The following is a 25,146-nucleotide window of genomic DNA, read 5'->3' as shown; positions in this document are numbered from 1 at the left end:
GTTTAGTGACACCATTAAACATAATAGAAACTACAATTCATTGAGCAATTATTATATAGTGTATTCTAAGTTCAATGCTTTCCATGTAGACAACTTGTATGACTTCACTAGTGTGCCAGTACTGGTGAAAAAGAATCCGAGCCCAGAGAGGTCCTGTTTGATGTAGGACCTGTTGGTTCTAGTGGAATCAGGCTTTGGACTTACTCTGCCCTCATGCTACTCTGTCATTCAGTGTGTTGGAAAACGGAGTGGTTGCTGAAGTTTGCTCCATTAGGCCTTAGAAATTCTCTGGAGATGTCTGGGTGAGGCCTGAGGAGGTTTAATGACCCTTTGTACTGAAATAAGATATACAGGTTTGGTACAACTGAATATTTCAGAGGCCTTTTCTGCTTATGTCTGAGTCTGGAGCTGTGTTCCAGGAAATCAGATTACCAAAAGTTTGGAATCCAGGTAAATTGGGAATGGCTGTAGTAGTTTATTTATTACCTTATCTTAAAAACTTTACAGGCATGTGTAACCATGGATTGCCTTTTTTTGGAGGAGCACAATCTCCATAATCATTAAAACTATTTTCTTGACCCACCTGATTTATTCTCAGATATGTGTTTTCTGCTTCTCCACTAATTTCTGTCAGTGCAAGTCAGACTGGATCCATGCAACTAGATGCCACAGAAAGGGTCTCTGGCAGGATCATCAGCCTGAGAGCTGGCAAACACAGGGCACCTCCAGCACTACCCCAAGCGATGCCAAGAAGCTTCTAAGCAGGAAGAGACAGCATTCCAAGGGGAGTTAGGAGGACACACTAGAGCTTTGGGCTGCTGCTTTAGCTGAGAGAGAACCTGTATGCATTTGCACCTCAATGCAGAGCAAAAATGTCAGTGTGGGGGAAAATTATGCAAGAAAATAGGGGAAGTACACAATAGTGGAACAGATTCTACCAGAGATAAATAAATGCATATATTCATTTGAAGACAGAAAAATGCCACTTAATTCTAAACTGGGTGGTCAGTAGCCATAGTTGTAGACATTGTGCATTAAAAAATCACTTCTGTCGGGATGCCTGGGTGGCTCAGTTGGTTGAGCATCCAACTTCGACAGGTCATGGTCTCGCAATTCATGGGTTCCAACCCCACGTTGGGCTCTGTGTTGACAGCTCAGACCCTGGAGCCTGCTTGGGATTCTGTGTCTCCCTCTCTCTCTGCCTTTCCCCGCCTGCCCTGCCCCCCACCCTACCCCTGCTCACACTCTGTCTCTTTCTCAAAAACAAAAAAAAAATAAATAAACATTAGAAAAAAATCATTTCTGTCCAAAGCCATCCCTACCTTTAGCAGGGCTTCAAACTGAGTGTCCTCATGGACTGGTAACTGGGTTGGGATATCACACTCATTCTGTCCATGAACTACCAAGGTTTTGGTACCTATAGAAGGCAAACACAATAATAAACTGAACTCTGCTATAAGAAAGTTTATATTTAAGGCATAAAATATTAAAATATTATCAATAGGCTGATGTTTTTCTTGTTATGATTGTTACTATTAGTGAGTGCTTAAGATAAATTATCCACTGAACAAATATCACTCCTTTATTTATAGTTAAATATATGTTTTAAATATATTTATTTACCAGGGGCACCTGGGTGGCTCAGTCAGTTACTTGTCCAATTCTTGATTTCAGCTCAGGTCATAATCTCACGTTTTGTGGGATCGAGCCCCCCATGGGGCTCTGCCCTTGAAGCACACAGCCTGCTTGGGATTCTCTCTCTCCCTCTTTCTCTGCCCCACCCTGCTTGTGCTCTGTCTCTCTCTCTCTCAAAATAAATAAGCATGAAAAAAATTTAAACAATATTTACTTATTAAATAACAATAGCTACCATTTATGGAATTCCTGATAACTTTACATGTATTTTATATGCAAAATTATATTTAAATCTCACAGCAATCCTATGGTATGGGTATTATTATTTTCATTCTACAAATAAGAAAACAAAGAAAATAGATTCTTACAAGTAAGAACGTATAAGTGACAAAGACACATTTATTTAGTAGAAGAGTTAGCATTCAAACCTTAAGCATTGCAACAATATATCCCTTATTTTAAATGAGATGATCTTGCAATAATGGTTGAAAAAATATAAACAAGAGATATGAGCAAAACCATGACACGTTTCCAAAATGTAGTTTAAATTTACATTTTCTCAATTCTACTTGGCTCTGAGTTAATACTTATTCTACTTCATTCATTCATTATAAGTCTTTGCAAACATTATGATATACCTTGACTTTTATTTTTATTTTCTTAATGAATGTTGGCATTTATTTATTTATTTTATAAGTTTATTTATTTAAGCAATCTCTACACCTGACGTGGGGCTCAAGCTCATGACCACTGAGATTAAGAGCTACATGCTTTACCTACTGAGCCATCCAGGCGCCCCAATACCTTGATTTTTAATGAGCTGTTTTTAAGTATATGAATGACAATATGAGTTTCTTTGCTATAATAAAAACTGATCACTTTGTTGGATAACAAGCATTATGGAATGCTTGCTGTGAGTCAGGTACGACAGCACGTGTTTTACCTACCTAGACTCATTGATTACTCGTGATTGTGAATGATGAATCACATCCTTATTTTACACACGAGTAAAGACAGCCTGAAAAGGTGATGCACTTTTTCCTAGCTAATATTAATTGTACAAATAATAAATGGCAGCAACATGACTTTCATGGCCTGCCATACCCTGTGTTCTTATCTCGATATAATTTTGTCTTTCTCTTAATTTTAATACATGTATCATCTCATATTTCCTTAGTCACTGCACCAGGATAAAGACTTGGCAGAATTCGTATCTTGAACAAAAACCAGCTATCCGAAGCGAAAAGGAACCGCAGCTAGAGTTTACATCACACTTCATGTTCTTTTGTTCTTCTCCTTCTTCCTGCTTGTCCCTTTTCCAATTTTTCATAAAGCCACCTCTCATACACTTTACAAAGATCTGGGGTCCATGCCATGCAAACAATATTATTCCCCTTGCAGTGCCAAACATTCATTCAAAAAGGCTCTCTGTGCAACTGGCCCTCTGCGATAGACTTAAATAAATCTTCAACCTTGGCAGCCCTTCAAGGGCTGATTCACGTGGATCTTAGTTCTGATGTCTCCCCTTTCATCTGGCAATTGCAGACTTTTAAAGGGTCTATTGTATTTCTTCAGATCGTATTAAACAAAAATTCTTTGATGCACTCAACACCGGGGTCAGGACTCTGAAAATTTTCTCATGAATGAGAGAGACGGTTGGTCTTTAAAAGGGTTATTTATACTCTTAGAAAAAAAAAGTTATATCACCCAAAGCAGCAGCAGATTACCTGGCATGGAAGCAGTCACCAGGAGCTTTACCTCACACTGCTCCTTCTTCATGGTCTGCTTCAGATCCTTGAAGAAGAGGCCCTCCACATAGCCCACCACCTCCCACAGGAAAGTCAGAGTGGCTGAAATGGCATCCATCCCCCACTCGCAGGGGGTCCGCACAAAGTACATGATTAATCCCACCTAAGAGAACAGGAAGAGGTCACAAAGCCACAGTAATCCTGAGCAAACATTCTCATTCCCTTGGCTTTTCTTTCCTTAATTAAATGTTCTTTTGTCCCTTCATATTCTCTGCTCAACAGGTCCTCTAATACTTTCAATGGTCATAAGCAAGAGAGGGTATAACTGGAAAACCAACCAGAACAGGCTGCCATAAATTTTTGTGTATCGCTAAGATGGTGATTTCTCAAGAGGAAAGCAGAAGATTGTTTTTCCAGGCTTCAAGACCCTTGGTAGCTCAAGTACTGAGGCCACCCCAAATTAATCTCTACATGATGTTTGCCCAAACAGTATTTGCAGCTTGGATTATATCCAACAGTCTGAACCAATGAACACTCTGCTTGGCTAAATGGTGAACTTAAGAGTTTTTTGTTCTTGTCACCTAAAATCTTGAAAAGCTCTGTGTCCTTTGGTACATGTTTAAATTTACACTTAAAATGTTTCATCATAAGGTAATTTTTTGGTTGTTAATAGGAGTAGAATATGTTAAACACTCTTTTCATTGAAATAAAGGGAGGATTGACTATATTGGAATATGTATTTCCACAAATTTGATGAAAGAAGTTCTAACAACCCTATTTAACAGTGCACAAAAAAAATCATAAAGAAATTATGTAAAATTTTTTCCCCACTGCGACTTTTTCTATTGTTTCTTGAAAAATTTCTTAATCTTAGAAAACTTTCTAGTTATTTTGAAAGAATCAGCCTATGGTGTCACTAACCTAAAATTGCTTTGACGGTTCTGTAGGCTAAACACCCGAATGAGGGCCAAACCTCATCTCTAGTAGAAATCTACCAAAGACAGGAAAAAGACAGGAAGTCCTATGGGTTTAAAGTGCCTTGATCCATCAGAAATGAGGCTTCTCTAAAACTCATGAAGCACATTCGATTCTTTCTCTTATGTATCTGTCAATGCAGTCTGGTGGTATTGGGGATGGTCAGGGTGAGCCTGCAGAGGAACAGTGGTTGAGAGGGCAGACATACTGAAGAAGTGTTAGTGCATATTTGTAAATTGAAGATTTGGAGATTTATTCCCTTAAAACTATCTGGGCACCAAATCCCTTTGAACGTTTTCACATCCCCTGCTCCCAAATGTGCTCAAACCCGGGGTGAAGATCAATGGGTCAAAGTTAAGCAGTGAAATATCTCTAACAAAGTCTGGAAGAGATGGGTCAGTGGTCCCAACATCCCCACTATACACATCCTTAATAGTCATTAGAGAAAAGAGATATATAATAAGGGTAATGGTTTAAAAATGACTCTGCCCTTCACTGTTTTGCTGTTCTAAGTATAAGACCTATTCTATAGTCCACTCCATGTGCTTGGGATTTGGGGAAAGATTAGGGTTTAGAGAGAAATGCAAAAACAAGAATTTATATTCAAGTACAATAGGATTATACAGCAAAGCCAAAGTGTTGCCAGGCCTATTCTTTATTAACTGACCTAGTCAGTTACCTAGCTGGGAGCACCTATGTGGGCCAATAAGGTTTATTTTCAGTTGACAGAAGAGAGTATGGCAAAAACGGAAATGAATGTCCATCTTCTTATCCCAGCGCTAAAAGACAATGGAGAGCAATGGTCCTGGTAAGTATCCCCCCTACCCAGTGACCCAAGGGAATGGGCAGACACCTGAAGGGGCTTTTGCTTCCAGTCTTTGGGTCTCTAGCAAAGGTTCAATTCAGGGCCTTTCAATATCACCCTGGATGCCACGTGATAGGTCACATACTTAAACTGAGGAAGGCCCTGACATTTGACTTTAATAACCTACCTTTGGTTTTTGCGTGGTGTAGACAGGACCAAGAAGTAGCATAAAGTTTGGCTGGAAAGCTTTCTGGATAGAATTGCCACAGACTGATGTCACCGAGCATACTGCACCAGTCAGCGGCTTTCCTAAGCTGGAGCCATCTGGGACATGCAACTAGAACTTAGAGGTGTGTATAGCACCAACAGGAGCCGAGGTGAGGTTGTCTCTCAGCAGGCACCACGTGGAGCCCACAGGACCCAAGTCATAGCAACCATGGGCATTGGTTTCCACTAGCCAGGCATCCAGCAACCAGCCAGATAAAGAACGCTGTCTCACAAAGGGAGGAGCCAGAGCAAATGTTGAATAATAGATAGAATGCTGAACGAATGTAGGAGTGCTGAGAATACTCACTCCGATTTTGTCCTTCCATCTTGTTTGTGTTCATGCAGTAATTTTCCTTGGGGCTACATGTTCCAGGTCCCTTGGAGGTTAATGTATGCCCTGACCAGAATGCAGGAAAGCTTGTTCTGAGCTTCCTTCTGGTGCACAGATGGTACCACTTTAGATAACTACCTGTTCACTTCACCTCATTGCCCTTGCTCTATATAAAAGCTCTAGATGATGGTGTGGACTTCATGGAAAATAGCTGCATAGCACTTGGATTGGCGTCTGTTCCATCTCCCCCCCAGCCCCCCACCCCCGTCAGTAAGTTACCCCGAATAAATTCTGTGTGAACAGAATGGAGTGGCTTGCTTCATTTTTCCATATCAAAGGGCCTCAGTCTGGAGGATACTGTCCCTCCTCCACCTTCCAACAACAAAGGTCTTTTTTCTTTCCAACTCCACATAGTGTTTACAGATGAAAGAAGTTGGAAAAAAAATAGGATTCCTAGGGGTTTTTTTTAGCCAGGAAAGACCGAATGCTATCCAAAGTTACTATTTATACATTTTTATCAGTCTGAACTTAAAAGTGGATTTGGACACTTATTTATATTCTTTCCCTTGTCACCCGGCTGGTGGGCACTCATGAGGAAAACCAAATCAGTCACAGACAAGAGAAAGGGATTACAAATTTTCTCTGCACAGAGGAGCTGTAATGTTAAATTTATCATTTCGCTGCAGATGCATTTGGATTCCACTTCTATTTCCCTACCTGCTAGAAGACTGACAATAGTGAGGGAGAATGAAGTTCCCCCAATGCAGACATTCACTTGGCTATCTGTCTGTCTGGATTAAGGTGCAGTTTCAAAGAACAGGCATCAGGCTAACCACCCCAAAACTGCATATTCATTTAGAGTGTAACATCCTAAAGAAACTGGTAACTTCTGGAGGGTTCAGGAAGGAGCTGTCAGGATGGTTTAAAGTAAAGATAGTCACTATGGAAAAATATACTCACAGATACTTTCCATCTAGGGCAACTATTTGCGTGTGTGTGTGTGTGTGTGTGTGTGTGTGTGTGTGTGTTTTAAAAAGCAAGATAGAAAAAGGGAAAAATGACTAAAATGACATACAAGTTTTCACAACAGAAAACCCAAACTAAGAAGCAATATAAGGAAGTTGTATAGTGCCAAAGGAAGGCAGAGATGAAATGGATGTTTATTGAGTGCCTACTACATGCCAAGCAGAGTGTCAGGAGGGGCTTCCCTATACAAACAGGGGTGAATTTAGCTGACCATGGTTTACCTCCAGTCACATAATTAATGGGGGGGTTTACTGAAAAAGTTTCCTATGAATTTTTCCTCATGTTGCTGCTTCCTAATTGGAAATGAACATTTACAACTTACTGGAGGCTGAAACTCACCAAGTAGTTGAATAGGATGTGAGATGTCTGGGCAGGAAAGTCTCCAATATTTAAGAGAAGTTTGCGCAGCATGTACATTAACTCATCCTGAAAGAAGAACAGAATGTCTACATCTCGTTCAGCTACCATGCTGTAGGACATAAATTTAACTTCTTAAAAAGTGGAGGAGGTTCCTGCTTTTCCCTCATGTTGATTTCCATTATGTTCAGCATTTTAATATAGTATATGTGATACTTATTAAACAGTATTTAAACCAACAGTAACACCTTTGCTTAGGAGCCAATCTGAAATAACTGAGCAGTAGTTAGACAAGTTTCGTTTCTTTCTTTTTTTTTTTTTTTTAAATAAAAAGTTAGACTGTGTCTATAGGTCACAGGCAAATCACAGGAAAGGTATATATTTAGCCAATTCTATTTGCTATGACTTCCAGGTGTGATGCAAATGTCAGGCAGACCTATCTTGAGATGCCATTAAATATACATGGTTTCATGGACTTCACAGGTCTGCTTCCTGGGTTTTGAGTCAAAGAGATAAAGTTAGGTCAAGAGGGAATAAATAGAGATGTCTGCAAGTCACCTTACCTTTCAGAAACTAAACTTGATCTTCTATAGAACAAGACCATAACACAGAAATGAACAAATACTTTTAATCATCAGTGTGTTTTGCCATTGCTCAGAAAACTACTTTATTTGTCATAATCTTTTTACACAGGTGGCGTGCTGAATTAGATTGTCTTAATTAATGGATAGTTTCAACATATTCTAATAATCCCACCTGCATCACAGACTACTAAGCGATCAGAATTTAATAAATATATTCATTACTAAGAACACTATACTGAATTTAATCTTTGCTTAAAAGACTGAAAATCTTTCAGTAACTTAGGTTCATCACTACCAGTGCACCAAACACAAATGGAGACATCAGTCAATGGACAAATTTGAAAGAAAACAGCAAGGTTTAGTACTGCTCATCATTACCATTTCCTAAAGAACTTATTTGCTGTGTATCAGAAATTGATGTTCTATGCATAGCACTATGAAATCCATTGTTTTCTTTTAACAGTGTTCACCCACAGTGCTACACAGCTATACTACAAAGAAAGAAGAATTTACTTGTCTATTGCTGATGGTCAGTTTTTCCAGAAAATGTCGAAGAACTGTCGATGGATCTTCAATTAGACAATTCCATAAGACTTGTTGGGCCACAGCACTCACTTCAGAAGAGAGAAGACATTGAGCATTTGTCTTAAATAAAGTATTAGATAAACTATTCAAACAATTTACAAAGATTTTAATTAGTATCTTTTTTTTTTGCCTTAACAATGTTCTGTAAACACTTTTTCTGTTGAAAGGTAGGTATTCTCATTGTTACTTGTTTCTGAACATTTTCACCTATAAAGAAAAGGTAATGAAAAAGTATAGGGTGGTCTTTAGATTTTAGAATTGCTTTTGTAAAGAATACATTTGTGATTTACAGTGATATATCATTCAGCCTTAAAAGAGAGAAATCTTGCCATTTGTGATAATGAAGATGGACTTTGAGGGCATTATGTTCAATGAAATAATTCAGACAGAAAAAGACAAATACTGTATGATCTCACTTATATGTGGAATCTAAAATAAACCAAACTCATAGATACAGAGACCAGATTGGTGATTCCCAAAAGAGGGGGTAAGGTAAATGTTTGAAGGTGGTCAAAAGGTAAAAACTTCTGATTATAAGACAAATAGATCCTGAGGATGTAATATACAGCATGGTGACTAGAGTCAACAATACTGTATTGCTTATTTGGAGGTTGCTAAGAGAGTATATTTTAAAAGTTCTCATTATAAGATAAAAATTGTTACTACGTGTGGTAATGGGTATTACCTAAACTTATTGTGGTAACATTTCATAACATACACATATATCAAAGTATTATATTATACACCTAAAACTAATACAATGCTATATGACAATTATATCTCAATTTAAAAAGAAAGAGGGATGCCTGGGTGGCTCAGTTGTTTAAGCACCCGACTCCTGATTTTGGCTCAGGTCATGATCTCAGTTTGCAAGATCAAGCCTGGTGTCAGGCTCTGTACTGACAGCATGGAGCCTGCTTGAGATTCTCTGTTTCTCCCTCTCTCTCTCTGCCCTTCCTTGCTCTCTCTCTCTCTCCCTCCCTCTCTCAAAAATATATTAATAAATAAACATTTTAAAAAATGAATAAAATAAAAAGGAAGACTACATTAGTGAATCTTTGTTTTGGAAATTACCCTAATTTTAGGAGTGATAAATGTTTGTCAAATTAAAGTCATATTTTAATATTGGTTGCATGGAGAAATTTCTAAAGTAATTATTCGGTTCTTAGAAAATGTGTTTTGGTTTATAATGCATATGAATTAGAGATGATCTTTTACTGTTCATGTGAGTGCTTTAAATAGTATCTCCTTTAGTGAGATCTCCTTTAGTGAGCCAGTGGTAATTAGGTTCCCACTTCTATGAGGATGTCTTAGAAATAAATAATTATTCCTGATGTGAAGAAAGTGCTTCTACTACTTTGGGGACAACAATCAGGCCAAGACTGCCTGGAAGTGCCCAAGCTAGGAAAGCAGGTGCGTAGAAGTGAGTGGTAGATAAGCACTAGATGATCTTTAGTCTAAATGGGTTAATTAGTTTAGTGTTCTAAACTATAAATACGGAATTCAGCATGAATGTGTCGTTCGGTCTATATTTTGAATAAAAGATACCATCTTTTTGCATCAGAAACTAACCTTCCAATTAAAAGTATGGGCTATATAAATAAATAATATGAACAAGAGATATGTAAATATAAGCCTTAGTTTCTGTGTGTCTTTATAAATAATTAAAATAAGTGTAGGTTTTTCTTAGGTCAAAACTGGTTACAAAACTATCTTAGCATATTATCTTTATTCTAATTGCTGAAGTAGGGCAACTTAACACCTAAAAACATGAAAAATACAGAAAAAGACAGCTGACAGTGAGACTACAAATCATAGAAACAACTTATAAATATTTTGCAATATGTCCTCTCATACATGTGAAATTTTTATTTACATGTAGTTTTAAATAATATGTAGAAAATATTCCTTGGCACTCAGTTTTTTACTTAGCAATATATTAAAAACTTAATGTTAATATTCTACTAGAATGTTATTTCTAATGTGCATATGGAGGTACCATGTCTAACTAATTGCTTGCTGGAAATTTAAACTCTTCTCAAATATTTGTTATTTTAAATAATGTACAGTAAGCAGAAACCTATAAAGACCCTTATATAGCCCTCGTTGCCCTAGGAAATTGCTAGAAGTCAAAATCTGTATCAAAGAGCTTTCACACTTTTAAGGTTTTTGACACCTATTGTGAAACTTTGTTCCCAGAATGCTTGTATTGAATTCTATATTCCTATCAGCAAGGTGTGAGGTTTCTTTTTTCCTGAATCTTTACCAACTATGGGTATTTTCATTTAGAATAATTTTTCCATGGTAGCTGTACTTGAGCATAGCATAACATACAGAAAAGTTGAATCACTATGTTGTGTACCTGGAAGTAATATAACATCGTATGTCAACTATACTCAAATAAAAACATAATAAAATAAAAAAAAGCTTTGCAATTTTTTGGCTGAAATATAAAGTTTCTATTGTTGTCTTAAACAACAATGTTGCTTACAGATGTTATTGGCCATTGGGCCATGTATTTATATCCTTTGTCCATTTTTCTGTTGGGCTTTAAAAACATCATTATTGAGTTCTATGGGTTTTTTTTTTTTAATTTTTTTTTTCAACGTTTATTTATTTTTGGGACAGAGAGAGACAGAGCATGAACGGGGGAGGGGCAGAGAGAGAGAGGGAGACACAGAATCGGAAACAGGCTCCAGGCTCTGAGCCATCAGCCCAGAGCCTGACGCGGGGCTCGAACTCACGGACCGCGAGATGGTGACCTGGCTGAAGTCGGACGCTTAACCGACTGCGCCACCCAGGCGCCCCAGTTCTATGGGTTTTTTAATAACAACATTAGAAATATCAACCTGTTATCTGTCACAAATGTTACTCATCTTTACCCATAGTTTATCATTTCATTTTGCAATTATTATCTTTAGATTAATACCTCTGGAAAGGTAATCAAGTGGGACAGATGGCATTGGTGGTGTCAAGCTAATAGCTAAGATTTCCAAGGTGGCCGGAATTGCCATCTGATGTCCACGGGGTCAAATAAGTGTTATTCAGTTTTCTAGTCGTAAATAATACTCCTAGACCCAAGTATGTATTTCAAATGCAACTTCTTGGTCATAAAGTTAGTGGGACAAGGAGATGAAGACAGTGATGATGTTAGTATAGTATACTACAAATCTGTAATTGTAGTTTGTACATAAAACAAATCAACATGCGACCAGTAGTTAATGTCTTCGAAAGCATCCTACTGTCCTCCATCAGATAACAGCTTCAGTGTTTTGTGAGAGTTATTGATGGGTTTACTAGTCAAAGCTATACCTGCTACGCCATCTTCCCGCACCTCACCATCCTCCATTAGATGAACAATGGGCAGCACGGCTGCACAGATGCATGCTGGGAACACTGCTTGGGGGGGCTGAGGCACATGGTGGTTTGGTGTGTGTTCAGTAGTGTGCTCCTCATCTGAAGAGAGAGACATCATTGGAGGGCTTTTCTCAGTATTGTAATCCCAGTGCAACATTTCTCAGTTCAAAGCTTGCTCATTTAACATCCTTTTGGTTATAGATATCTAGGTGCCTCAGCACCCTTTGTTGAAGAGACTCTTCTTTCCTCATTGAGGTTTCGTGGTGCCTTTTTAAACATGACAGTGGCATAAATGTAATAGTTTACTTCTAGTCATTCAATTCTAGTCCATTGATTTACTGTCAATCTTTAGTCAATACCACACAGTATTGATGACTACAGCTTTACAGTAAGTATTGAAATTGGGAAATGTGATTCTTCCAGTTTTGTTCTTCATTTCCAAGATGATTTTGATTATTCAAGTATGTGGAGTAATCAGAACCCTCATACTTTTTGGAAGGAATGTAAAATGACACAGCTGATCTTGAAAATAGCTTGGCAGTGTACCCCACACTTGTACATCACTGTTCATAGTAGTATAATTTATAATAGTCAGAAAGTGGAAATAAATGTCCACTAACTGGTGAATTTATAAATAATGTGGTATATCTATATAATGGAACATTGTCCAGGGACAAAGAACTGATACATGAGACAACATGGGTGAACCTTGAAAATGTGCTGAGTGAAAGAATCCAGTCTCAAAAGGCCATATATTATATGACTCCATTTATATGAAATGTACGGAAAAGCAAATCCATAAAAATGGGAGATAGATTATTTATTGCCACTAGTTAGAGAAAGTGTGGATGAGGAACAACTGCTAATGGGTATAGCGTCTCTTTTTGGATGTGATAATATTCTAAAATGAGAGGTGATAATCATCATTCTATTCACACTCTATAAATATACTAAAAACCATTGCATTGTATACTTCAAAAGGGTGAATATTTTTGGTACATGAATCATATCTCAAGAAAATTATATCTGTGATAAAAAATATAAATGAGCCTTTGGCCCAATCCCTATAAGTTGTGATTAATCCACATCGGTCATTTTTGAAGTTCCTGAGGGTTGTGCAGCCGAGGGTTGAGAACCACTGGTTTCTGTATAACTTTCTAATAACTTTATAAATCAGTAATGAAATTTATGTTACCATGAGGCAGTGAGTCCCAGACAGTTATTCATGAGTAGAGAAAACATACTTTTTAAATTCTTGGAATTGAAGGATATCACATTTCCCCCCTGGAATCAGATTTCATTACAGAAGTAACATGAGCTGTGGTCTTCCTTTGATTTTTCAATTATTCCAGAACAGCATCCTATAGCATTCTAGTGGGTCTTGGCCACTCATTGGAATCTCCACCCGAGTAGATTTTAAAAATACTGATGTGTGGGTCCCATTCTTATTTGATCTGATTTGATCTTGGGTGTGGCCTGGGTATTTTTTTTAAAGCTCATCAGTTGATTGTAATGTGTAGCCAGGGATGAAACCCATCAGCAATATGATTACTTATAATGTAGTTAAAATAGAGACAATTTATAAAGGGTAAATTGCTGGGTAAAAAAAAAAAAAAAAAAAAAAAAAAAGAGTACCACTTAATCTAATATTTATTTTTTGAACTTTGAGTCATAAAACAAGTTATTTAATGAAGACAGTGTGGTGAAGTATAATAATAATATTAACTGGAAAATGTTTCAAAACACACACAAGTCATAAGCAATAAATAACAAATTTCTAAGAGGACACACCTTCGGCACTGACAGCTGAACGCACAGACCAGACTGACCCTCGGCGGAAGGAATAATTCCTATGGGAAGTGCTGGAGGTACAGGATGGACTCACAGACAGTCGACGGGATGCCAGATTGGTGACTTCTTCTACTGGCAAAGAAAATGAGGAATGTAACCTTTGGTTTTGTAACAAAAAAGTCATCATCGTCACAACTATAGCTGTACTTACATCACAGGTGTATACTGCTCTCAGAGCATAAGGCTTAAGTAAGTTAGAGTGTACTTATGAATGGAAAAAAATATTTTAGAAAGAAAGGCAGAAACTTTGTCCCATAGATTCTACAAAAGCTGGGCAGAGAATCACTTAATCAGAATGGTTCATAAATTATTTTCTGATACCAACCAACAAATTGGCTGCATTTGTCAAGGTTGATAGTTAAAATGGACTAACCCCACTTTTAATGATGAAGGATTGATTGCATTCACTTCAATATACACTCTGGATTTAGCTGTTCTCTGAATCATAATCGCTTCTTTGTTCATTATCATATTGGTTCATTCAATGTGACTAACTTCCTCCTCTGTAAACAAGCCAACTCTAGCAATTAAGAAAAGAACAACTTCCCTCCTCTTTCTTTGGATAGTGTCAGGAGGTGAGAGAGAAAGAGGGTGCATATCACCTTATATCACAGAAATGTTTATTTCAAAGCAAGTCCTTTTCATTCCCTGAGACTGAGCCCCCCAAGAAGTCCCATGTATAGAGGGCACCTTCTTCTTCTGGTTCTGAGTTGGGTGTGCAGGTGGGTTCATAGCAAGCCTCCTGGGTGATGGGGATGGCGGTGATGAGGCTGGCTTCTCTACCAAGACGTTTCTTCTCTTCCTCCTGTTGCAAGTTCTTTAAGATGTGTTCTGCTCTCTGATGGGAGCGGGACACAGCACGGGCTGAAAAGGATTTCTGTGGAGACATGAAGACCAGTTGATCTTATAGAAACTGTTTTGCAAGGTCATAGACATAGTGTTTCAATAGAATTACAAAATGTGGTACTTTGTTCTCAGGAAATGGTAGGGCACCCATGGTCTAGTTTCATGGCTATTTGTTTTTCTATCAGACTTCCAGGTTGTATGTAACTAAGCTATTCATTTTCATTCAATGAGAATAATTCTTCAAGAATATCTATAAGTTTTGGGATTTCACCTTTAGAATTTGGGGTGATATCGATGATCCACTCTTTAAACATTAAAATGAAATAAAGAAGTTTAATATTTATTCCTTTCCATAATTTTTTGAAATTATTTTAAATAAAGGACACTTATTTCATAAAGGTTAATAAAAGAGAAAGAACCATGGAAAGGAGGAGGAAAGAGAGCTATCGCTTACATAAAACAATTGGTTATATGATTTATTTTATTTTTGTATCCTGACTAACTACCACACTGTAAATATTTAATTATTGTAGGTAAATACAGTGGGACACTGTAAATACTTAACAATATTTGTAGAAACAAAGTTAGTGAATAGAAATAATGAGAATTGATAGTGTTACTAAGGTTGAATGCAGGATCTTAACATAAGACTAAAGGTTTCCTATGCAGAATGGCACAATAGCAATTAAGGGCATTAGATAGGCCACATGGCAATTTATTTGCAGAGCTAGGGGTTAAACTGATTTATTATATTAAGGTAAGGTAAGAATTATGTAATGAGAGAAAGAGAACTCTATCGAATCAGGGGACTTGGCTTCAAATTCATTGTGAACTTGGGATAGAGAGTGTGTTTGGCTCAAATGAATCCGTTGTCTATGCAGGAGACAAATCAAAGATCCTTATGCCAGGGGTTCAGATGCTGGATTTATTGTATATATGGAGAAAAAAACCAGGTGTGCCTTTCTCTTTGGCATTAACACCATCAGATGCAAAAGTACTATATGCAGAAGAATTAAAATATTTTGATGGGTTAAGAGCTCAAACAAACAGTTCTCCAAAGAAAACTACAATGTCAAGAAAATATGTGATGTGCAAAAACGTTCAAGCTAACTTCATTATCCAACAAACTTTTTAAAGAATTGTGAACAAAAAAACCAATGACTTTGTTTTTTGTCAATCAAAGTGGCATTAAAAAATAATACTAGCTAATTTGAATAAAGACAAAACACTTTCCTATTCTATTTTACGTGGGTAAAATGATAAAATCTTCCTGGGGTTATTTTGCGAGGTGTATTTAAAATCTTTAATATTTATATACCAATTGCCCTAATTCCATGGGAATTTGTGCAAGAAAATAATCATAGATTTGTGCAAAGACTTATGTTCTTTTTCTCCTTTTTTGCTTTATTTTCCATATTTTCTACATTACTCTTGTAATTTAGAAAAATGCTATTCGACAGGTGAAAAAAGCATAGTTTGAAGACTCATTTTTTTCAAAAGGCGTATATTCTTGCTTCTATGAATATGCCATGTTCTAAACTTAGCTGTTTATGAATTATATTACATATAGAGTGTCACGTTAAAGTACATTAAGACCTGAGGTCTCAGAGCGATATTTGTGACGATGATACTAATGATCAACAAAATGAAGAACAGACCAACATCCAAACAAAGAAAAAAGAACTGCCAATTCTGTTCCTTTTCTTATCCAGGGTCACTCTCATTAACTTTTGGGTAGCTTGTGAATTACCAGTTAAACGAATGTGTTTGTGTTATAATAACTAGGGACAAAAGTGCTACCCTTGGCCAAGAAATCAATGCCCAATGTTTTTAACAGCTGTATAAGGTGGCTGCTATTGAGACTATGATTCTATTCATAAGAACAATGACCTTTTATGATTTTCATGGCTGATTCTCTGTGTTGTTATTCCATTCCTATGACAAGAATTAACAAACTATCTCACATACTCATTGTCCTTCTCACTTACATGTACACCAAGGAGCCTGAAGATACAAGAAAATGCCTGTTACTCACAGACTGGTCTTCATTAATGGGGTCCTGGACACTCCCGCTGCACTGAGGGACCCATGGGGGGTCAAACATTGGGACGGATGGCATTCCAAGCACTGGCGAGGGCAGGGTGAAGTTTATACTGGGAGGTGGGATCTGTTAGTTGACATCAGAAAAATGAAGTCAGGTGAAAAATAAGCTAGAATGGGTCTGAAGTATAATTATGAAATAATATTATAGAGTACATGATGTTATAGAGCACAGGATGAATATCTCTGGGTCTCAGCTTATTCATTAAAAAATGAAAGGTTTTAACTCTATGATCTTTATTTGTGTTAATTACTCCATCCTCCAAAAAAACATCTACATGTATAGATACAGCAAAGTGTCTGAAAGTTTATACCCCAAATTTTTATGTTTGCCTCTTGGGATGGTAGTGGGATCTTGAGGTTTATAGAACATTGATTTTCTTACCTTACCACTCTTCTCTATTTCAATTATTAAAACAAGAATTCACGCATATATGAGTTAGGTTTACTTACATAATCAGAGAGAAAAAAGAAGCATCTCTTGGGCCACACACCATGGATTTGAGGTTCAAGGATTTAAACAAGTCTTGGGTTAGTTTGCTAATCTAATTCCTATGGGGGAAGTATCCCTCACCTTAAAAATCTGCTGTGCTCCTTCCTCCATCCGGGGCCAGACCTGGTAGCGAAACCTCCAGAGTGTGTGGAACTTGAGAACAGCATTCAGCCTCTGTACAGTCTCTGGGTGGTGGAACTCTGACATCAACATGTCAGACACAGCCTCAGGGACTTTCACCGCACACAGCAGGAACATGGCAGCTAGAGACGGCCAACAATTTGTCAGCTACACATCTTTTAAATTTGGTTGGTTCTTGGGGATGGGGACAAGTGGGGAGCTATTCTTGTGTCTTGAAAATGACTCCTGAGCTAATGCAGCCAGGCCACCGGCATTGGCAAAAGCACATCTTATTTCAGCTGCTGGAAACCAAACATAATAGTTTGTGCCATCCACAATCTTCCTATATCTGGTGAGGGCAGTGACAGTGCGGTATTTCAGTAGAATACCTCATTCCAAGCAAATCTTCCTTTGGCTCACAGTGCAAAGTGAATGTGTGAGGAAGCAAATGAAAAAAAGGCAATTATATACCGAAATATCCTTTTTAGAAAATGGTAAGAGTCATCTCATAGTAATCCAGGGACAGTATGTAAAAATGTCCATTAAAAACTGTCCCAGTTACATTATATTAAAAATAAAATCCACATTGTAGACTGTATTAGAAACATCTACTCTTCTGAGAGATAGAAAAGATCGAGAAGCCCAAAGAGATTTCATGAATCATGATACCATTGTTGTTTTTAATTTTGGGGAAAGCCAAATATCAATATGAGAAAGGTCAAGTGCCCTGATAAGTTACAAAGTTAATGAATAATGGGGCAGAAAAAGACACTCTGTAGCATGGATGAATGAGCCAGTGTCAATCATAAAAACATAATTTAAAAATCTCTCTTGTACTTTTTCCTGGATCATCAAAAAAATACTCAGACAATTGTGTTAGGGTAGCTAGGATTGAGTGCCGGGTCTGAAACCTCTCTGCTATGTGTCCTTAGGAGAACCTCTCAACTTCTCTCAGCCTCTGTTTCTTTAGGGTCAGAAGGTCAATGATGATGATGATGATGATAGCTGCCTCCAAATTTGTTGTCAAAATAAGATAAAATAATGTATGAGAAAGTGCTCTGTGACACGAGAAGTCTACACACTTCTAAAGCAGGTTTCATTTTTTAGAGACAATGTGGCATATGGGAGGGACATCTATGTGTGTGCAGTCAGAAGACCTGGGTTTGGTTTCCCAGCCCTGCTGATTCTGAACTGTGTGCACTTGGATAAGCCCTTTGAACCCTCTTAGTTGCAGTTTGCTCATCTATAAAATAGCGGTTTCAAGAATCCAGTAAGACAACTGGTGTGCTATAGTTAGTTCTATAAGAAATGTTAGCTACTGTGACCATTAGCTTTTGATTATACTTTTCTTTATCCTACTAGTTCCTTAAATCTCCACTCTGTCTCCTTCCATTACTTTTCTTCCAAGTGTGCTCTACTCTGTCTCAACTTTAAAATTTTTTTTTTCAACGTTTATTTATTTTTGGGACAGAGAGAGACAGAGCATGAACGGGGGAGGGGCAGAGAGAGAGGGAGACACAGAATCGGAAACAGGCTCCAGGCTCTGAGCCATCAGCCCAGAGCCTGACGCGGGGCTCGAACTCCCAGACCGCGAGATCGTGACCTGGCTGAAGTCGGACGCTTAACCGACTGCGCCACCCAGGCGCCCCTGTCTCAACTTTTAAACACCATGGTTGCTCTTTACATTATTGCAATTGGAGCTCTACCTCAATCTCTGTCCTGAAGCAATTTTCTGGTAATGATCACTAATCAGTAGACCCAGTGGTTTTGTTTGTTTGTTTGTTTGTTTTACAGCATTTGTTTCCTTTCAGTTTTTAACACCTTCATAAAAATCTCTCTGATGAGCTCTCCTCTTTGGCTTCCATGGTTTGAGGTTGAGTTTTTCTCCTACTTTTCTGGTCATTTTCCAGGGTATTCTGCTGGCTGCTCCTCTTCCTGTCTCTGAAGGTAGAGAAGGTCAATGGCTTAGTGCTCATCCTTCTGCTCTTTCCTCTCTCTAGATTCTTCCCTTGGAAATCTCATCCACTCTTACTGCTTCAGAGACCACATAGATCAGATTTCCCCCCCAGTTTATCTCTACCTTTGACCTTTTCCTATTAGCTTTAATGTCACATCACTGGCTATATGTCGCCTTACTACTTCACTCATTGCTGCCACATTCGACTTGGTAACAACACATCCTCTATATATGACATTACTCATTGGCTCAGAACCCATGAGTGGTTTCCCACAGTTCAATGGAAAGTCCATATGTCCAAGTGTGTCTTTCAAGGTCTGTTACAATCTGAGTCCCACTCACTTATCTAATAATGGACTGGGGACTCCTCTACAAAAGCCACCCCAGTCTCAGTTCCTCTTCATGCTTTCCAAATAAGCCCCATGCATTTCCACAGCCCATGTGGCTTTGCATACACCATCTTCTTCTAGCTTTTATTAAAGCCCGGTCTACCTGTTCATATCTTCCATGAAAGTTTCCATGGCTGTCTCATATCTGGGGAGTGTGCCCTTCCCTACAGCTCTCCCTGAGAAACATGTGGTAGAGAAGCAAAAATCTAAGCTTTAATGTGAACAAAAATATTTTACAAGACATTTGTTGCAGTGTAGTATAAAAATCCAGAATAAATCTAAATTTCCATTAGTAGGTCCAGGTTAAATAAATTATTATGCCCATTCATTCAATGAAATATTTGGTAGCCATTAAAAAGAATGAGGTGAATCTATAAGCAGATGTTAAAAATGGTTTCCTAGGGAGTGCTTCTAACAACTTCTCATTGGGTGCTGCCCAATTTGAATTGTTTTTTGTTCAAATAAACTCTTCAAATTTTTAGTATACCCCAGTTTATCTTTTAACAGTTCTAGTGTCACAAGAGGCAACCAAAGGGGACCCTGATGGCCCCCAGGAGCAATGAGCAACCAGGTATAGGTACCTACGGAGCCCCTGAACTTGCTGCTTTCTTGATACCTACCTTCAGAGGTTATGGGTAAGTTTCTTCCTGGTCCTGGATCCTAGCTCTGCAGCTTCTGCATTATGGGCTTATAGACTTTATTTGAGCATTTCTTTTTCTGTATTGGGTCTGGAAACTGGCCTGAGTTAGCCTGGGTCAGACTGGGTTCCAAGGACTGATTCAGATTTAGAAACTGGACTGGGTCTGGGGTCAGAAGTAAACTGGACTGGTCTAATATGAGGCCTCAGGTGAATAAAATTTTGTTTTAAGGCTGAACAAGTAAGGTTAACCTTACCAAAGATAGTCTTGAATCACGAAGCCACAGTGGATAACTTAATCATCTCAGATAAGTTCATTCATTTATGAAAGGCCCTAAAGAAAAAAGGGTCTCAGCCAGGCACTCACTATAATTGTTATTTGGGATGGCTCTGGATTTGGGGAGGGTAGTATGTTTTGCATCATCTTTGTCCCCTCTTGTGTCCATGGGGTTGTTCAGTACTGCCAGAAATATTTACTATTTGTCTCAGATGAAACCTGAGAAATTATTCAAAAGGATTTATTTATTCATTCATTCATTCATTCATTCATTCACTCATTCATTCATTCAAGTAGCTCTATGGTCAGAAGTTGGCCAAATTGGAAATTGATATTCAGAGCTCCATAGAAACTTTTTCTTTTAGGACTTCTCTCCTAAGTCAAAATGAAACTAAGAGCCCGGAGGGATAGAAACATTCTGAAGCCACTGTGGAAGGATTTACTAAAACATTCCAAAGAAACACAGCCATAAATCTAGAACATAGGAATCTTGATTTCCATCTTAGTTGATTTCCCAGAAGCAATTTGAGGATAATGTAGTTGGATGGCTGGGTAAGCATCTTGATGTTCAAATTACAACATAGTTCTTTGAGGAATTAATAAATTATCTTCTACTTATCAAACAAAAACAGAAATGCAGCCCTAGAAACAAAGCATACCTATCTTCTCTACCAATCTCTAAAACCCTATTCATCTCAAAAGGCTTTCAGATATTATAAGAAATGTGGATTTAGGGAACAAAAGCCCTTCTTGAAGAAATTTACATCCTTTCTGTGTGCCTTTGAGATGTAAATGTTCTATCTGGTCTTCCCTAGAAACCTAGGGCCAAGTCGAAATGCAAACTTCAGGGAGGTGATTTTTATCAGAAAAAAAAAAAAAAGGAAACTACTTGAGAAATTAGGTGAATGAAAATCTTTAGTCTTTTCCACAAATATCGGTAAAAGAATTAGCCATCTGAGCAAGTAATCTTAACTTATTCTATCTGCCAGAAACACACTTTAGATCCAAATGTTTTTTTCATAAACTAGTCAGTTTTGCATTATCACACCTGTCTCATGACAAAAATTTTAAAGCAAATGCTACAAGATCTCTGTGTCTGTCTACATATTTATGTATGTCTATGCATGTATGTTGCAGATGTGTGATATATTCTTATTCCAGATGATATTGCCAAAATTAATTTGTAAAGAACTCTATTTATTGGATTAAAGATAAATAAGCACTTATATAAATCAAATATACTCTCAGAAATATAGAAACTAAATGAAATGTTTTTCAAGTTCAAAAACAAACAAAAAACAGAACAAAATCTGAATGGTGTGAAAAGAATTGTTTGAAGGCTTATAGAAAGGAATCTTTGAAAAGAAATTTTACACGTGGCTGGAATGGACGTATTTAAGTTTTTAAATAATGAGATTTTTTAAAATGTTTATTTATTTTTGAGAGAGACAGAAACAGAGTATGAGCAGGGGTGGGGCAGAGAGAGAGGGAGACACAGAATCTAAGCAGGCTCCAGGGTCTGAGCTGCCAGCACAGAGCCAGAAGCGGAACTCGTACTCACAAACTCACAAACTGTGAGATCATGACCTGAGTTGAAGTCGGACGCTTAACTGACTGAGTCACCCAGGCGTCCCTAAATAATGAGTTTTAATATTAAAAACACACTGGTAAAAAAATTAGAATTTGGTTTTGTCTCACCAAAACAAAACAAAACAAAACAACCAAACTTTTCGTGGACTATTAGTCAGCTTTTCATAAAAGATTGTAAAAAGTGTTTTTTTTTTGTTTTTTGTTTTTTGTTTGTTTTTTACCTTTTGGATAATCTACCTGGAAAATGAAGATTTTATGCCTTGCCAAAATAATTTACTGTGCTTCATGTTGTCTTTATCAGGTCTTTAATAACTTAAAAAAAACTCAATCCTTTTATTATTAAAAGAGCTAAATTTGGTTCACAACTATGTAGCTTTCTGTATTTACCTTTAAAATCCATTGTGGCTTAAATAGATAATTAAGTATTATTTCATAATGATCTGAGATCCTACTTAGTCAAATGTTCAAACTTTTTGACATTTTGGCAACTTCCCAAAATCAAATTCTAAATGAAGTCTTTTTGATTTCAAAGTAACTTTGGGTTTTCCCAGAGGGTCCCTAGAAAATCTCAAAGAATGTCTCTCACCTCTGAAGAGAGATGTTAAACTAATTAGGTTTATTTGGCATGTTAAATTATGTGGAAGCAATGTCAAGTAAGAAGTGTTAATAAACATTCTTAAGTTATATATGTATGGATATATGTTACCAATACAGGTATTCCATAAACTGTTCAAAGTTTCTAGGAAGTTGTTAATACTCTCATGGTCCAATTATCATCCTAAATTATTGCATACCATAGAAATAACTCATTTTCTTTACCAAATGAACTCCCATCAGATCTTTAATCATGGCCACTTTTTAAAAGTCTTTTTGTCATTTGTAGACAGTTCTTGTTTTATTCTGATGCTTTGACAAAAAGCATCTTCAGAAAGATTCATGGTAAGATCATAAAACTGAACTGGTTAAGCATTTCCAGAACTAATGGAAAAACAATTCAAGTAGAACAAGAATTAATGATATGAGATTGAATGTACTGATGAGGATGATTAAAATTTTAAATAACTTTTTCTTTGAAACATTGCTGGTTCCTTTATGTTTTATTTTTCCAGATTTAAAAATACTTTTTTCTCTTTTCTCTTAAGCTATCTATGACTTAACGGTAATTTTATAAACCATATTGAAATAAAACATTCACTTTTCTCCTCACCTGATTCCTCCAGAATTCAGAAACTCATTGAGTATTCTTACTTTCATGACAATGTAATTATGTGCATAAGTTCAATAAGAACCTGTTTTTCATATAAGAGGGCACAACTGGAAACATTTGTTTTATCACTGAGACTTTGACTGGAATATTGTATTTGAGAATATGCATAAAATCAGATATGACTAGACAATTTTAAGGAAGTAAGGTTGACTTTATGGAGCCAATAACAGCTCATTGGAAAAACTGGCCTGGTACCTTGCTTACAGGATTCCCTGCAACCTTACCAGATGAGTAAGAAAGGTCATTTCCGGGAAGGCCCAGGAAACTCAAGATGTCTATCCTGGGGACCTCAAGAAGATTGAAATTCAGCCAAATCTATAGGTATTCCAGGTGAAGTCTCATATTGAGTTCTTCTCTTGGCTTCTCAGCCTGGAGAGGTTTTTATTTTTGTTTTTTCCTGATTTTTTTAAATGTTTTTTTTATTTTTGAGACAGAGAGAGACAGAGCATGAGTTGGGGAGGGGAAGAGAGAGAGGCAGGCACAGAATCTGAAGCAGCCTCCAGGCTCTGAGCTGTCAGCAAGAGCCTGACATGGGGCTCGGACCCACAAACCATGAGATCATGACCTGAGCTGAAGTTGGACACTTAACTGACTGAGCCACCCAGGCACCCCTGGAGAGTTTTTTAAAATCCAATCTATGATTCTTATAAAAAGTTCCAGCAAAACAGATTTGAAATAAGCCTATATGTTCAATCACTATTCCTGCTGTACTTAGGTAAATAATAAGGTCACGTTTAATGAAACTAGATTCATTTTGCCAACAAATTAATTAGTCTTACAGTGATTGTCTTTGATAGAAATGAACATGATTGTAAAGGAAAAATTATTTTGCAGTAAAAAATTGTAACACTTGTGAATATCAGATTCCAGTCCTGTTCATTGTCATTGAGGTTATTTATCTGTACACCCAACTAGATCTTGAATCTCCTATTTTCCTTAAATGTCTGGCCACCACTCCCAAACTAATGTTCCCCACTTTCTGATTTGGAATCACTAAGAACAAAAACTGTCCTTGAATGTCCTTGGAAGGGACCATACCAGTTCCTCTTTACTACCCAGATGGCGGCCAAACTTCAGGGACTTGAATGGTAGGTCTACATCCTTCATGAGAGAGTTTCTCTAAACTCTTGGAACTGCATACCAGCTGGAGATCTAACCTTAAAATTGACTAGGGAGCTTCCTCCTCAGATACAGATTGCATTTTGGGGACAGCTTTCTCAAGATCGCAGATCAAGATCATCATCTCCAATATTAAACTGCTATTCCTTTTGCCTTTTTGTTACTTGCTTTTTTCTGTTAATGAACAGGAAAGACAGTGCTTGTCAGCCCTGACAACGATGGCTACATCTACTGCTAAGGCCATAGCTGTACAACAAAATCTCTGTATTTTCCTGGTAGGGTGGTTTCAGATAATAAAATTGCTTCAGATTACTTATCGGCTAAACACAGAAACTTCTGTGCCATGATAAAATAGCCCTTGCTGCACCTGGCTCAAAACATCTGGCATTGTAGCAAATACAAGAAATTAACAAATAAGCCACTTGGCTAAAAACAGGTACATTAACTGATACCAACTAGTTTGGGTCATGGAGACCCTGGCTGAGGAGCACCCTTCAGTCTCTTGGCATTATACTCCTAATAGTTATCATTAGAGTCTCCCTGGTGTGCCATGTTCTCTCAGTGTTCTTAAATGCACGGTCACAGCATCAACCATATATTACATGGTCTCACTTGCTCAGAAGAGCGGAAAGAAGATGAACAAAGAGGGAAATAGTAAAAACGATTGTTTTATGGATCTGACATCATCACCTATGAGTTTCACAATGAAATAAGAGCAACTTAACTCTGATCTGACTGAGGGTAGCACTAATACCAAATTTTTGGATCTCTCATATATGGGAGGATGACCACAAGGGGAAATTTGTTCATTAAACAAGGAGGCCATTAGA

At 37.4% G+C, this 25,146-nt stretch overlaps 1 protein-coding gene across 13 annotated transcripts in view; it reads right to left on the bottom strand.

The window, feature by feature from the left end:
• The window catches only part of UNC80 (unc-80 homolog, NALCN channel complex subunit), a 230,098-nt gene that overhangs the window by 70,294 nt on the left and 134,658 nt on the right, over positions 1 to 25,146 (bottom strand). For 11 of the 13 annotated variants that reach the window (XM_045481069.1, XM_045481072.1, XM_045481063.1 and 8 more), the window contains 9 exons: positions 17,042 to 17,223; positions 16,403 to 16,534; positions 14,212 to 14,398; positions 13,462 to 13,593; positions 11,626 to 11,769; positions 8,242 to 8,342; positions 7,127 to 7,213; positions 3,363 to 3,546; positions 1,323 to 1,417 (listed from right to left, as the gene is read on the bottom strand). In XM_045481069.1, the coding sequence (XP_045337025.1) occupies positions 1,323 to 1,417; positions 3,363 to 3,546; positions 7,127 to 7,213; positions 8,242 to 8,342; positions 11,626 to 11,769; positions 13,462 to 13,593; positions 14,212 to 14,398; positions 16,403 to 16,534; positions 17,042 to 17,223 (1,244 nt within the window). The remainder of the gene's footprint in view (positions 1 to 1,322; positions 1,418 to 3,362; positions 3,547 to 7,126; positions 7,214 to 8,241; positions 8,343 to 11,625; positions 11,770 to 13,461; positions 13,594 to 14,211; positions 14,399 to 16,402; positions 16,535 to 17,041; positions 17,224 to 25,146) is intronic. The other 2 variants (XM_045481064.1, XM_045481071.1) reach the window with 1 other exon arrangement.

This window comes from Leopardus geoffroyi, chromosome C1 (assembly GCF_018350155.1).
Source record: "Leopardus geoffroyi isolate Oge1 chromosome C1, O.geoffroyi_Oge1_pat1.0, whole genome shotgun sequence".
In the NCBI taxonomy this organism is placed as follows: Eukaryota; Metazoa; Chordata; class Mammalia; order Carnivora; family Felidae; genus Leopardus; species Leopardus geoffroyi.
The sequence above is the reverse complement of the archived record's forward strand: the minus strand, read 5'-3'. Positions and strand labels throughout refer to the sequence as shown.